General features: G+C 40.3%; 1 protein-coding gene across 12 annotated transcripts in view; it reads left to right on the top strand.

Moving 5' to 3' along the window:
* KAT6B (lysine acetyltransferase 6B) overlaps positions 1-13,396 on the top strand; it is a 208,660-nt gene that overhangs the window by 72,044 nt on the left and 123,220 nt on the right. The window contains exon 1 of one of the 12 annotated variants that reach the window (XM_017549753.2): positions 10,274-10,312. The exons of the other annotated variants lie outside the window; for them this stretch is intronic. Within the exon in view, the coding sequence (XP_017405242.1) occupies positions 10,289-10,312 (24 nt within the window). The 5' untranslated portion in view covers positions 10,274-10,288. Of the gene's footprint in view, positions 1-10,273; positions 10,313-13,396 lie in introns of those variants that run through there. 12 annotated transcript variants of the gene reach the window in all.

Consider the following 13,396-nt stretch of genomic DNA (forward strand, 5'->3'; position numbering starts at 1 on the left):
TTAACTAAAAAAAAAAAAAAAAAAAAAATGCACACAGGAGAATGTGAGGAACTGAATAGTACAGTTTTCTCAGAGGGCGCGTCTTTTCAAAGGGAGGCAGTAGGAAGTAAAATAGAAAAAGGTAGGTTAGGGCCAGATCATGAAGAGCCGAGCATGCCAAGTAGAAATTTGACCTTGATTCAGTGAGCTCATGTTTTACATTTAATCTTTTGGTTACCGAGTATTTTTTTGTACCATCATTGGTTTGATTTTTAAAATACAGTCACTTTATTTTCTAAGGATTTTATGGTATATGTTTAAATCTTGAGTTAAGGGTAGATAGAACACAGTTTGAATTTTTTTTTTGGCATATAAATGGTTGAATTTCAAAATTATATTTGTGTTATAAACTTTGTTTTTACCCTCTGCCTTCCAGCATTTGCAAATAACCATTTCTCTTTCAAAGGAGATCCTAGTATTTGTCCATATTGAATAAAAGCAAAGAACTGAGCTCTATATGAACATGAAAGGTTTACTGAACAAGAGTAGTGGGGGGTGAAAAAGGATGAACATTGTTTGGGGAAAGCTGTGATCCTTGTTACCTTTGCTGTAGCACAATTTGGAATGGCTTCTTTATTCCTGGCAATTCCTGACAGGGTTTCTTTTAAACCTGGCCACCCTTCCATTGCCAGCTCGACCTTGATGTTAGCTGGTGCCGCTACTGCAAGGGCTGCCTTTGGCAGGAAGCCTTCAGTCAACTTTCTGGGCTCTGGTTTTGGCTCTGCACATGCCTTGCTGAGCTGACCTTAAGAATCTGAAATGTGGAGGGTCATTTTGGGGTAGGGAAATGTGGTGGCAACCCTTGATTTTTCTGCCACAGTGTAACTTAACAGATCCCCTTGTTTTTCCCTAAATGGTACAAGGGTTTGCACCAAAATGGTAATTCATCTGTGTCTGTGATGCTTAAAAAAATAACAGTTTCACTAATATGTCACAACATGTATTATTTATCATTTTAGTAAATGGGTCTTTTAACAAGCAACAATTTGCAAATTTAAGCATGGCAGTTAACATGATCTGACATTTAAAAAATTAATCTCCTGCCATCTTTGTCATCAGCCTTGCATTAAGGATTTTAGCCCTTCTGGGAGCTTTTATTTTTTGTTGACTCTGACTGATGATGGCAGATTGTGATAGTGATCAAAGCTATGCTTTTATAAATTATTTTTGAGTTGGAACAATATTGGCATGTAATGTGAACTGGCAGAATTAATGTTGTTTATCATTGCCAGTGCTGTTTTGACATATATTTTGAGTTCTTTAAGGAAGCAGATAGGGAATGTCTGTAATGGACATCTGCTGTCCACTATAGGTTGCCCAATGTTGAGTCATGGTAGGTTCTACCTTCTGCTGTGGAAGCCAGCACAGATCAAATGGGCATTCTCTGTTCTTGCCTCCTAGGAGCTGCAAGGGTGGACTTGCTTCTTAGGCTTAGCCTGTTGACCGCTTCCACCTAGAGTTTGAATCCGAACAGAGTGTTAGAAAATGCAGGGACAGGCCGAGCACGGTAGCTTATGTCTGTAATCCCAGCACTCTGGGAGGACAAGGTAGGAAGATCACTTGAACACAGGAGTTTGAGACCAGCCTGGGCAAAATAGTGAGACCCATCTCTACACAAAGTAAACAAATTAGCCAGGCGTGGTGGTGTGCACCTGTAGTCCCAGCTACTGGGGAGGCTGAGGTGGGAGGATCCCTTGAGGCTAGAAGTTTGAGGTTCCAGTGAGCTATATTTGTGTCACTGCACTGCAGCCTGGGGGACAAAGAGAGACCCTGTCTCCAAAATAAAGGCAGGGACAGTTAGTAGCAGCACTTGAGTTACTAAAATTATTTAGATTTTCTTCCTGGATAGTCCTGGTTGCACACATCAATGTTAGTATTGGTGAACTTGGCCTTTACTTTCGTGTGTTTCGCAGTGATACCTCTAACCACCTTTTGTGCACATAGCAGCTGTTATACCCCCCCATAGCATAACCGGCCTGTGTGAGAGAAGAGTATAAGTCAGTTGCTTGCAAGGAACTCTTAGGAGTAGGGAGCTCTTTCCTGGGGGAGGTGGGAGGAGGGGGTTCTCCTGTCTCTCTCCTCCCCCAGTCATTAGAGAAAGGCCTCAAGAGAATAACTCAGAGATTAGGGTTGAATGCAAGAGGGTAGATTGACATCTTACTGAGCTGCTATTCTAATCCCACAGCAGCACCTGGCTGGCACCTCTGTGCCAGGTGCTGCTGTGGGATTAGAACAGACTCCTGAGAAAGTGTTCTTGAGTGAGTGTGGTGTGACTTTCCTGGAGTTTGGGGATGTCTGTGAATACAGAGACAGGTATCTTCCTCTCATCTGAAAACCCCCCATGTGGGTAGAGCCGCCCCAGGGGACAGTGTATGGAGAGAGGGCAGCAAAAACCATTGACATTTCCTGTGGGCGTGGTGGTCTGCATGGAGGACAGCTGGCCCGAGTCTTTTTGAAAGACATGTCCTGCCTGCGAAGGCTGCCTGCCAGGCCTAGGCCCCAACAGGAAGAGGTCATGGGTGGATCACAGAGGTAGGCGCTGAGAGGAGACGGAGAGCTGAGTCAGAGGGCACCCATTGCCAGCATCAGGCAGCATGGAGGTCCTAGTGAGGGGGTCTCACTAGAGAGAGCTGGCATGTGGATGCCTGCAAATGGCAGAAGATATTTTACAGGCTGCAGGACTGGAACACAGACAAGTGGGTAGACCTTTCCCTTTCCTCACACTTGCCCACTTTCATTCCTTGGATCCCTCTCTTTTTCCTCACTGCTGTTCTTAGGGGAAAAGCTTGACATTTGATAAAATGAGTTTGGATTTAGACTAAATAGACTTTTTAATAACTGAAAGTTTGGTTTTATTTATTTAAGATAATATTTTCTTTTTAAAACTCTGGCTAGAAATGAGTTTTTTGTTTTTTTGGTTTTTTTTGAGATGGAGTTTCACTCTTGTTGCCCAGGCTGGAGTGCAATGATGTGATTTTGGCTCATTCAAACCTCCACCTCCTGGGTTCAAGCGATTCTCTTGCCTCAGAGCCTCCTGAGTATCTGGGATTACAGGCACCTGCCACCACACCTGGCTAATTTTTGTATTTTTAATAGAGACAGGGTTTCACCATATTGGCCAGGCTAGTCTCAAACTCCTGCCCAGGTGATCTGCCCGCCTCAGACTCCCAAAGTGCTGGGATTACTGGCATGAGCCGTCATGCCCAACCAAAATTAGTGGTTTTGATGTTGCTAAATCCTGAAATACCCTTTCATGATGGTGTAATCAATCAGCAGTCTCAGCACCAGTAGACTGGAGTGGATTTTAGACTTTAGCACACTTTTCCTTATTTATACCCTGCAGGTTTCAAGCATACAACTTGCCAGCAATTACTGTGTTGGCTGAGAAATTTGAAATTTTACTACAGCCTAAACACTGTAAATTTGCTGATGTAACATACAACTAATAATAGAGGTCATGTCCTCATATTGGCATTAGGGACCCCTTACAAATTAGTCTGAAACTTTGCAGCCTTTAATCATATTTTTCGCATGTTTTGTTTTGTTTTGTTTGGAGATGGAGTCTTTCTCTTTTGCCCAGGCTGGAGTACAATGGCGCGATTTCAGCTCACTGCAATCTCCGCCTCCCGGGTTCAAGTCATTCTCCTGCCTCAGCCTCCCAAGTAGCTAGGACTACAAGCATGTGCCACCATGCCTGGCTAATTTTTGTAGTTTTAATAGAGACAGGGTTTCACTATGTTGACTAGGCTGGTCTTGAACTTCTGACCTCAAGTGATCTGCCCACCTTGGCCTCCCAAAGTGCTAGGATTATAGGTGTGAGCCACCACACTCAGCCATGTTGTTGTTTTTGGTTTGCTTGTTTATTATGGTAAAAAAAAAATACCACATAACATTAAATTCACCATCTTAACCATTTTAAAGTATGTAGTACAGTAGTGTTAACTATATGCACACAGTGTAACAGATCTTTAAAGTTTTTTGATCTTGTAAAACCGAAGCTCTGTACTCAGGAAGTAACTTCCAATTCCCTGCCCTTGCCAGCCTCTACCAACCACAATTCTACTTTTTGTTGCTAAAAATTTGATTATTTTCGATAACTCACATCAGTGGAATAATACAGTTATTTGTCTTTTTCTTACTGGCTTATTTCACTTAGTGTAATGTCCTCAAGTTTCATCCATGTTGTAGCATGTGACAAGATTTCCTTCTTTTTAAGGTTGAATAATATTCCATTGTATGGATAGACCACATTTGCTTTATCTAGGTGTCTGTTGGTGGACATTTAGGGTACTTCTGCCTTTCGGCTTCTGTGAACAATACTGCAATGAACATGGGTAAGCAAAAATCTCCTTGAGATCCTACTTCCACTTCTTTTGGCTATATACCCAGAAGTGGGATTGCTGGATCATCATTCTGTTTTTAATTGCTTGAAGAGCTGCCATACTGTTCTTTATAATAGCTACGCCATTTTACATTCCTACCAACGGTGTACATGTACCATTGCTACATATCCTCATCAACGCTTGTTTTTGTTTTTGTTTTTGTTTTTTTTGCCATCCCTAATGGATCTGAGGTGATACTTCATTATGGTTTTGATTTGCATTTCCTAATGATTGGTGATGTGGAACATCTTTTTATATGCTTGTTGGCCATTTGTGTATCTTATTTGGAGAAATGTCTTTTCAAGTGCTTTGCCCATTTTTTTAATTGGATGAGTTTGCTGTTGTTGATTTATAGGAGTTATTTATATATTCCGGGTATTAACACCTTATTAGATATTTGGTTGAAAATATTTTCTTCATTAATAAGTTACCCTTCACTTTGCCCTTTAATCGTATTATTATTATTCTGATTACAACATCAACTGTGGAATACTGAAAAGTTCAGGAAATAATATGACAGATTTTTTTTTTTTTTATTGTATTTTGGGCTGTGGTGTACATGTGCACATCCTGCATCCTCCAGGATTGTTGCATAGGTATATACATGCCATAGTGGTTTGCTGTCTCTACCCCCCACCCCCCTCCCCCTGTCACCTACATCAGGCATTTCTCCCAGTGTTATCTCTCCCCTCCCCTCCACCCCCACCCCTGCACCTAGCCCAGTGAGTGTTGTTCTCTTCCCTGTGCCCAAGTGTTCTCATTGTTCATCACCTGCCTCTAAGTGAAACATGTGGTATTTGGTTTTCTGTTCTTATGTCAGTTTGCTGAGAATGATGGTTTCTAGATTCATCCATGAATATGACAGATTTTGATTAGGTCTTAGATATCTTCCCAATAGGCCCAATGAGTAAGGCATAAAAAGCTTCAGTTAATTCCGTAGTTTGACCAAAATGCTCTTCTTAATCTTGTTCTTTTTTTTTTTTTTAAGACAGAGGCTCTGTGTCCTCCATCTCCCAGGCTCAAGTGATTCTCATGCCTCAGCCACCCAAGTAGCTGGGACTATAGGTGCGAGCTACCATGTCTGGCTAATTTTTGTATTTTTAGTAAAGATGAAGTTTCATTGTGTTGTCCAGGCTGGTCTCGAACTCTTGGAATTCGAGTGCTGGAATTATAGGCATGAGCCACCATGCCTGGCCCTTAATCTTGTTCCTATGAACTTTTCCAGCTTCTCTTTCCCCACTATGACTCCCTCTTATCCCCTTCCTCTGACCAAAGAGTCCCTAAAAATATTCTAGCTTTTGTACCCTTTCACACTACTTTTTTGTTGTTTTTTGCCTAGAATATGGAATATGTACCTTTCCCTCTTGTTTAACCTTGTTTTTTAGTCTACTTCTTTTTCTCCTCCTTTAAAGACTCAGCCCAGATGTGAAGATGTTCCAGTCAGCCAGTCAGCTGCTTTTCTCTCCCATAACTTCTTGTATGCAGCCCAGGTTAGCACACTTGTCTGGAAGTATTGTGAGGACTTTTATAAACCCCCTGTCTCCAGGACTGTGTGTTCCTGGAGCACCAGCTTAGTTTTCCCTTTTTATTCCTCTGTTCTCATGGGCCTACCATAATATCTAACCCATAATATTTGTGTACTTTAAAATTTATTTTATTTATTTATTTATTTTTGAGATAGGGGTCTTATTCTGTCACCCAGGCTGGAGTACAGTGGCGGGAGATCTTGGGTCACTGCAACCCCTACCTCCTGGGTTCAAGCGATTCTCCTGCCTCAGTCTCCTGAGTAGCTGGGATTGTAGGGCATGCCGCCATGCCCAGCTAATTTTTGTATTTTTAGTAGAGATGGGGTTTCACCATGTTAGCCAGGCTGGTCTCAAGCTTCTGGCCTCAAGTGATCCACCTGCCTTGGCCTCCCAAAGTGCTGGGATTACAGGTATGAGCCACGACGCCCGGCCTATTTGTATACTTAAAATGATTATGGGTAGAAAGAAAGAGCAAATGCCTTTTTAGAAATAAGGTAACAGAACTTTTTACTAATTGTGCTGCCAAATATGCTTTCTCTTCTAATTTTATCTGCTAAGATTTTGGCAGTTAATTGTAGATTTTATGAACTTACATTGGGTTGCCTTTGTCTTCTGTTATAAAAGCAATAATTAGAGGAAATGATCCTTTTGAGAGGTTGTTTAATGATTCTGCTTCTTTTAAATGTGCTGCTTTAAATCTTATTTCACGTAAACTGTTCTAATGCCCAAATTATCTCACCCTAGATCAGTATTGAACCAAAGTATTATGATGATTAATTTCCTTCTGTTAAATCCCTTATAGTCTTTTCTTTGGTGTGTGTGTGGGGTCAACAGTCAAAAAAAGAATTTATTGACTTTACATTTAGTATGGTTTATTCTACTTGATTATATTGTTCAAGTGTGAATTTGTGTATGGTATAAGATTGTGCTGTATTGGGATTCTATTTTCTGTTAAATAAATAGCTTTGTGTATTATTAACTACCAGTGTTTAAATTTAATGGTTTAAGATTTCAGAGAGACCTTTTTATAAGTATTTGAAAGCTCTTATTATAATCCTGAGCCTAACCTTCCGGTTTCACTGCATCCTTCTTTAGACTTGAAACAAACCCCGACACAGACGCAAACCCTGGCATGCACTCCTGTGCACCCTTCCTCTGCCCCGCTCCCCACTCTGACATGACAAGAAGTGTCTGTCCCAGAAGTAATCTGATTGTGCACCTAGAGTACCTGTTTTCTGCATGGGGAAGAATGCACAGTGGTGGACCCAGAACAGTAGCAGAAGTCCCCTCTCCACTGTGGGGGCCGCAGTGGTAGGCACAATCTTTATCCCTCAGCCCCATAAGTTAATTAGATAATTTCACCTGCATTAAGCTTTGTGGGCAGAGAAGATTCAGTAAGTCACCACTACCAGGTGACTCTCTTTTTCTGTTACCTCCTAGCAAGGCATGTAGTTTGCATCCTACAGAATATAAAAGATGGGGCTAGCATCTATTCTGTGTCTTAGCAGGGAACTTCATCCAATAGGGACTTGATTTTTAAATGCTTTCAACTTGTGTCATGATTTAATCACTAAACAGGAAGTTTCAACTTTTCTTTAAAAAAATACATCTTATTAAAAATTTAAATGTCTTCCTAACTGCTTATGTTCAGTAAATGAACACTAAGAATCTATAAACAGGAATCTATAGGTGTTTTTTGGCTCTAAAAATTGAAAATTTGGGAGCTATTTCATTCCTTAGAACTTGAAAACATGATAGATAATTAGCTATAATTCATTTGCAGATTATTTTTGCCATGCTAAGTTAGGATTTTTAGCCATAGCAAGTGTAACAGACAAACAGATACTTTTAAATTATTTTGTTCAGCAAAACACAACAGGCCCTTATATGTGTTTGCTGGACTTTTTGTTTGTCAGCAATAAATCTGTATGTTTCTTTAGTTAGAAAAAAAAAAAGAACAACAAAAGTGCTTATTATAGAATGTTTACCTTTTTAACAAATGTGAAACACATTGGTATAAAATGGGAAAATCACCTAGGATTTGGATCCGCAGTGGGTCCAGGAGTGTAACTTCCTTTTTCTGCAGTTATGGGAGGCAGCGTGATGAGGGGAAGGATGTGGGCTTTGGACTGAGCTGCTGCTTCTCTCTGAGTTGTGACTTTGCACAAGTTAGGAGTAGCCTCTTTGAGCTTTGTCTTCCCCTTGGAATATGAGTAAGATCATTTTTGCACATTGTACATGACATGAACTCATTTATTTTCTGTAGACAGGAGACTGCAACTTACATTTGTGTATTGCTTTCAAATGATACTTTTTTTTTTTAAACAAATTGTCTCAGTGGGTCTTCACTGCCTTCTTTTTAAAATTTTAATTTTTTTTTCCTTTTTAGGGAATAGGGTCTTAACTCTTTTGCCCAAGACTGGTGTGCAGTAGCTGAACATTGCTCACTGTAGCTCAAATTCCCGTTCACTGCCCTCTTATATAGTGGATAAGGTGGGAGTTACCCTCATGCAGTTAAGAAAATGGGTTCAAAAAAAATTTTGAATTGTCTGTTTTATTTTCACAAGGCTGTCAGTGACAGAGCAAAAACTCCCGCTTTGGGTGTCCTGGCTATGTGTCCCACTGAAATGCTGTCTACCACTGTGGTATAGCAGAAGAAAGAAGGCTAAGACAGTTCTGTCCTTATAGTCACCTTCAGTTTCAAATGTAATCACATCTGGGGGAAGGGAAATGAACCTGTGAGTTTCATTTCCCAAATCATTCCTTTATTTTGAATCAACCGGCTGGGCACGGTGGCTCACACCTGTAATCCTAGCACTTTGGGAGGCTGAGGCGGGTGGATCACTTGAGATCAGGAGTTCAAAATCAGCCTGGCTAACATGGTAAAACCCTGTCTCTACTAAAAAATACANAAAAAAAGCCAGGCGTGATGGCAGTGCCTGTAATCTCAGCTACCCAGGAGGCTGAGGCAAGAGAATCGCTTCAACCCAGGGGGCGGAGGTTGCAGTGAGCTGAGATTGCGCCATTGTACTCCAGCCTCGGTGACAGAGTGGGACTCCGTCTCAAAAAAAATTTAAAAAAAAAGAGCCAGTGAATTCAAAGAAATAAAATGTTTTTCATGTATTCATGGAAACAACTGCTATTTCTAAAATTCCAAGTGAATTATTATTATTATTATTTTTTTTTTTTGAGACAGAGTTTCACTCTTGTCACCCAGGCTGGAGTGCAATGTTGCGATCTCCGCTCACTGCAACCTCTGGCTCTTGGGTTCAAGTGATTCTCCTGCCTCAGCCTCCTGAGTAGCTAGGATTACAGATGTCTGCCACAACAGCCGGCGAATTTTTGTATTTTTTTTGGTAGGGACAGGGTTTCACCATGTTGTCTAGATTGGTCTTGAACTGCCGACCTCAGGCGATCCACCCACCTCAGCCTCTCAAATTGCTGGGTTTACAGGCGTGAGCCACTGCTCCTGGCTTCTAAATGAATTTTTAAAACTCCAGCATCTCACAAATGGTTCTTCAATAATTTTTCCCTAGCTTGCATTGTTTAAGTTGGGGTTTGTTACTCGACAATTACCCTTTTTTGGGTGTAAGTTTGGCCTCTACTCCTGAGTAAGTAAGTGACCTTAGGGTGGTATCTGTGAGAAACAGATCTCACAAGCAACATTGATACCAATATCATCATTTTTGGTCAAATGTTAAATAGTTAAAATTTGTCATCCTAGTCTAATATTGAACTAATTTAAAATATCTCATATTTAAGCAGCCTTTATTGTGTTTAACATAGCAAAACAATTAATAAAACTTTAAATCAATTACACATGAAACAATAAGAAAGCAGTTCAAATTAAATCTCTAGGTAGTGTTCTATAGTGTAGAAGTTCTATAGAACTTCAGAAAAGAGAGAGGTCAGTAGGATTCTCAGAGGAAATGTGATTTTATCTGTACTTTGGGTTAGAATAACTTTTCTGATTTTTTTTTAAAATTACTAATATACCTAAACATAGATAATGTTAACATTAATTAAGTGACCTTAAAGCAGTATCACAATGAAACAGACCTCACAGGTAAAGTTGATACCAGCATCATTATTTTTGGTCAAATGTTAAATAGTTAAAATTTGTCATCCTAGTCTATATTGAATTAATTGAAAATATATTATTAATTAATATCAGACTCAGCTAGAGACACCTAATGTTCAAAACAGAAAGTAGAGTTGGATTGAGCCCGGTTGGCTCCAGTTGCTCAGAGGATGTGGTCAGGACTGTTTTTGTACATTTGAGCTCTGCTCCCTCTGTGTACGAGCAGGTTGTGCGTTTTGCCTCTCCTTGGGGGTAGGAAAATGGCTGCCCATACCTTCTGCCAGGTGAGCAACCCCAGAGACTTTTATCTCCCAGCACACATATAGAAGCAGCGTGTTGGAGGCACGTGCCCACCCATTAGACTGTCGCCCAGGCCATAAGGACTATGGTTTGAAGGGTGTGCTCACTTGAGTGGCTAGGGGGCAAGGGCACTGTGACAACTGTCGAGGACTAGGGAGGTTCCCAGATGAAGAGGGGTGATATACCAGAAGAAGAAGAGTGGGTGGGAAATGGGCATAGCAGTCCCAGCCAGCAGCTGTCACTGCCTACCACATAGTGCTACAAAACAGTTTAAGAATTATTCCCTGAGTGCAGATGATGGGGGTGGGGGTTAAATGGAGACCTATTCTAAGTGACTCTTGACTGTTTGTCCAGGTGTCATTCCTTGTTACAGGAGTTTTAAAAATAGAAAATTCTCAACTGCTCATTCACCTAATACTCCATGAAAGTATATATTCTTGAGTGTCCTAAGTGTGTGTCCTTTGATATATCTATGATAAGTATAAACTCTTAAGTATCTTTTATACTTAAAGTATCTTTTATGTATTTGTGCTTTTGTAAATTAAAAAATGTAATCACCATGACCCTGTATTTGCATGTGACAGCGCTCCATTTTATAAAATAATTACTGTTGAATCAAAATTTTTGCTCAATGTGTGCTATCAAGTTACCTATCAAAGCCAACCGAATGAATGATTAAAAGGTTCAGATCAAAAGCAACTGGCTTAACTTCATGGAGGTTTTCATCCTTTAATTTAAAATGTGTCTATGTCTAACTGATTATCTCTCACATTTTATAAAGAAATATTGACGTTCTATAAAGTATGCAGTGACCTCACTTCTGGCTGTGTGGGCAGGTTTCACTGCAGGCCTCTGAAACATTGATATTCCTGTAACCTTTGAGGCAAGATGTGTGTGTAGTGTATTAATGAGCTGATTGAAGTGATGTACAGTAATTTCATCCTTGGGTAAAAACAGATGTGAAAGATTCTGTTTTAATATTTAATCAGGCTCCAAGCCTCTGTTGGCTTGTTTAAGTTGACCTGACAGCATTATACCTGGAAACACTTTGAATTAAACTCTTGAGTGCTTGACCTTGTTCAAACAGTTGTAATTTAATAAGGCTGCTGTCTTGGTGGAGATAGCGTCGCTAATAGGCAAATCCTTTTCTGACTGGGATTGTTCTGTTTGTGAGTGCTGGGGATGGAGAGATTCAGAGATTTCCATCAGTTTGGGGGATGAACTGGGATTTGAAGAAGTAAAAACAAATCTAAATTAAGAAATTGTCTTTTAGAAGATGTTCAAACACTTGTCTTTTGTTTTAATGTTTAGCTTTATAGAAGTAATGTTTTTAATGTCATTTCGATTAGGCTCATTTTGGTTGAAATGAATGAAAAATCATTGTTAAAAAGGGAGCTGGAAACTTGTCAGAAATCAAAGAAGTGCGCCGGGCGCGGTGGCTCACGCCTGTAATCCCAGCACTTTGGGAGGCCGAGGCGGGTGGATCACGAGGTCAAGAGATCGAGACCATCCTGGTCAACATGGTGAAACCCTGTCTCTACTAAAAATACAAAAAATCAGCTGGGCATGGTGGCACATGCCTGTAGTCCCGGCTACTCGGGAGGCTGAGGCAGGAGAATTGCCTGAACCCAGGAGGCGGAGGTTGCGGTGAGCCGATATCGCGCCATTGCACTCCAGCCTGGGTAACAAGAGCGAAACTCCGTCTCAAAAAAAAAAAAAAAAAGAAATCAAAGAAGTGCTAGGAGGCCTGCATGCTCACTCTGGCTCTCTCTGTCCTTCACCCACCTGTATCTCTGTGCACCCATCCATCCCTGCTCTTCTCCTCTGTCTCTGTCTCAGGTATCATCTGCACATAGCCTATTCGGCTCTTTCCTTTCTTCTGTTGGCTTCCTCAGTCTCTATTTCGTGTCATTCTCTCTATCCCATAGCTCCTCTTTACTCATCATTTCTGTTCCCTCATGCCATCAGTTTGCAGGGGCTCTTGGTAGTTTGAGCTCTTTTGTATCCTTTCAGCTGTAAGTCTTGCTGTCAACAAGTTTGTTTCCTTGTTCACGTTCCAGTTAGCTGGGTCTGAATAGCTCCCCTGGTCTTTTTGTGCCATATCTAAATTGCCCATGCTTTCCAAAGCACGGAGCTATGGACAAGACAGTTTTTGACTTGAAGGAAAGATTACTTGGGGCAAATACCATGACTTGCCCAATAGAAATACTTGTAGATATATATTTTCTGTTTCTAAAAGTACCACATGCTTACTGGAGAAAAAATGAAAAAAATTTAAAAACTAATAAAAATACAGTTAAAATATCCTGTAAACTGACTATTCAAATAGCGAACTACTTTGTTGTATTTCCTCTGATTTCTTTTTTACTTGTTTATACATAAATATACACATTAAACATCCCAAAATTTTAGAATCAGAGTGGTAACATTTTAAAGATCTTCATGTCTACTTGTTACTAGTGGCATCTGTATGAATATTCTGGCTATCAGGCCTGCATTAAAAACTGTGGTAATTTGGTGTGAATCTTTTATTAATTCTTGCCTTTTGACTAATATTAAATGTGGCATCATTAATCATGTTATGTTATCTTCACTTTGGCTTGCATTATTTATCAACTCCTTTGAGAAGCATTAATATTATTTTCATATTTCACAGTATTTGACATACTGTCTCGCACTTAGTAGATGTTCAGTATTTCGTCTGTGGTTTTTGCTTAACTTTCATGAAACTTGATTTCTGTGAGTGTAAAATGCATTCATAAGGTTCTAGCTCAGAAGAAATAAAAAGTAACAATGCTTCAGATCACTCTTTCTTCCCACCTGCTGGAGAATATGGTTTTTAAGGGGCTTGTGTGATTAGATCAGCCCACCTGGATAGTCTTCTGCTGCAAAGCAAGGTGGTAGAAACATGGGTGATATCGCAAACATGCATAGGTTCCACTATTCTCAAAGGAGAAGGTATAATACAAAGGGCAGGGTCACTCTCAGGATTCTATTTGGTATGTTGCTGCTGGTGTCTGGCCGATTTTGGCTTTGTGAGACTCTAAGCAGAGAACCCAGCTGAGCCT

This window comes from Cebus imitator, unplaced genomic scaffold, assembly GCF_001604975.1.
Source record: "Cebus imitator isolate Cc_AM_T3 unplaced genomic scaffold, Cebus_imitator-1.0 Scaffold11, whole genome shotgun sequence".
Lineage (NCBI taxonomy): Eukaryota > Metazoa > Chordata > Mammalia > Primates > Cebidae > Cebus > Cebus imitator.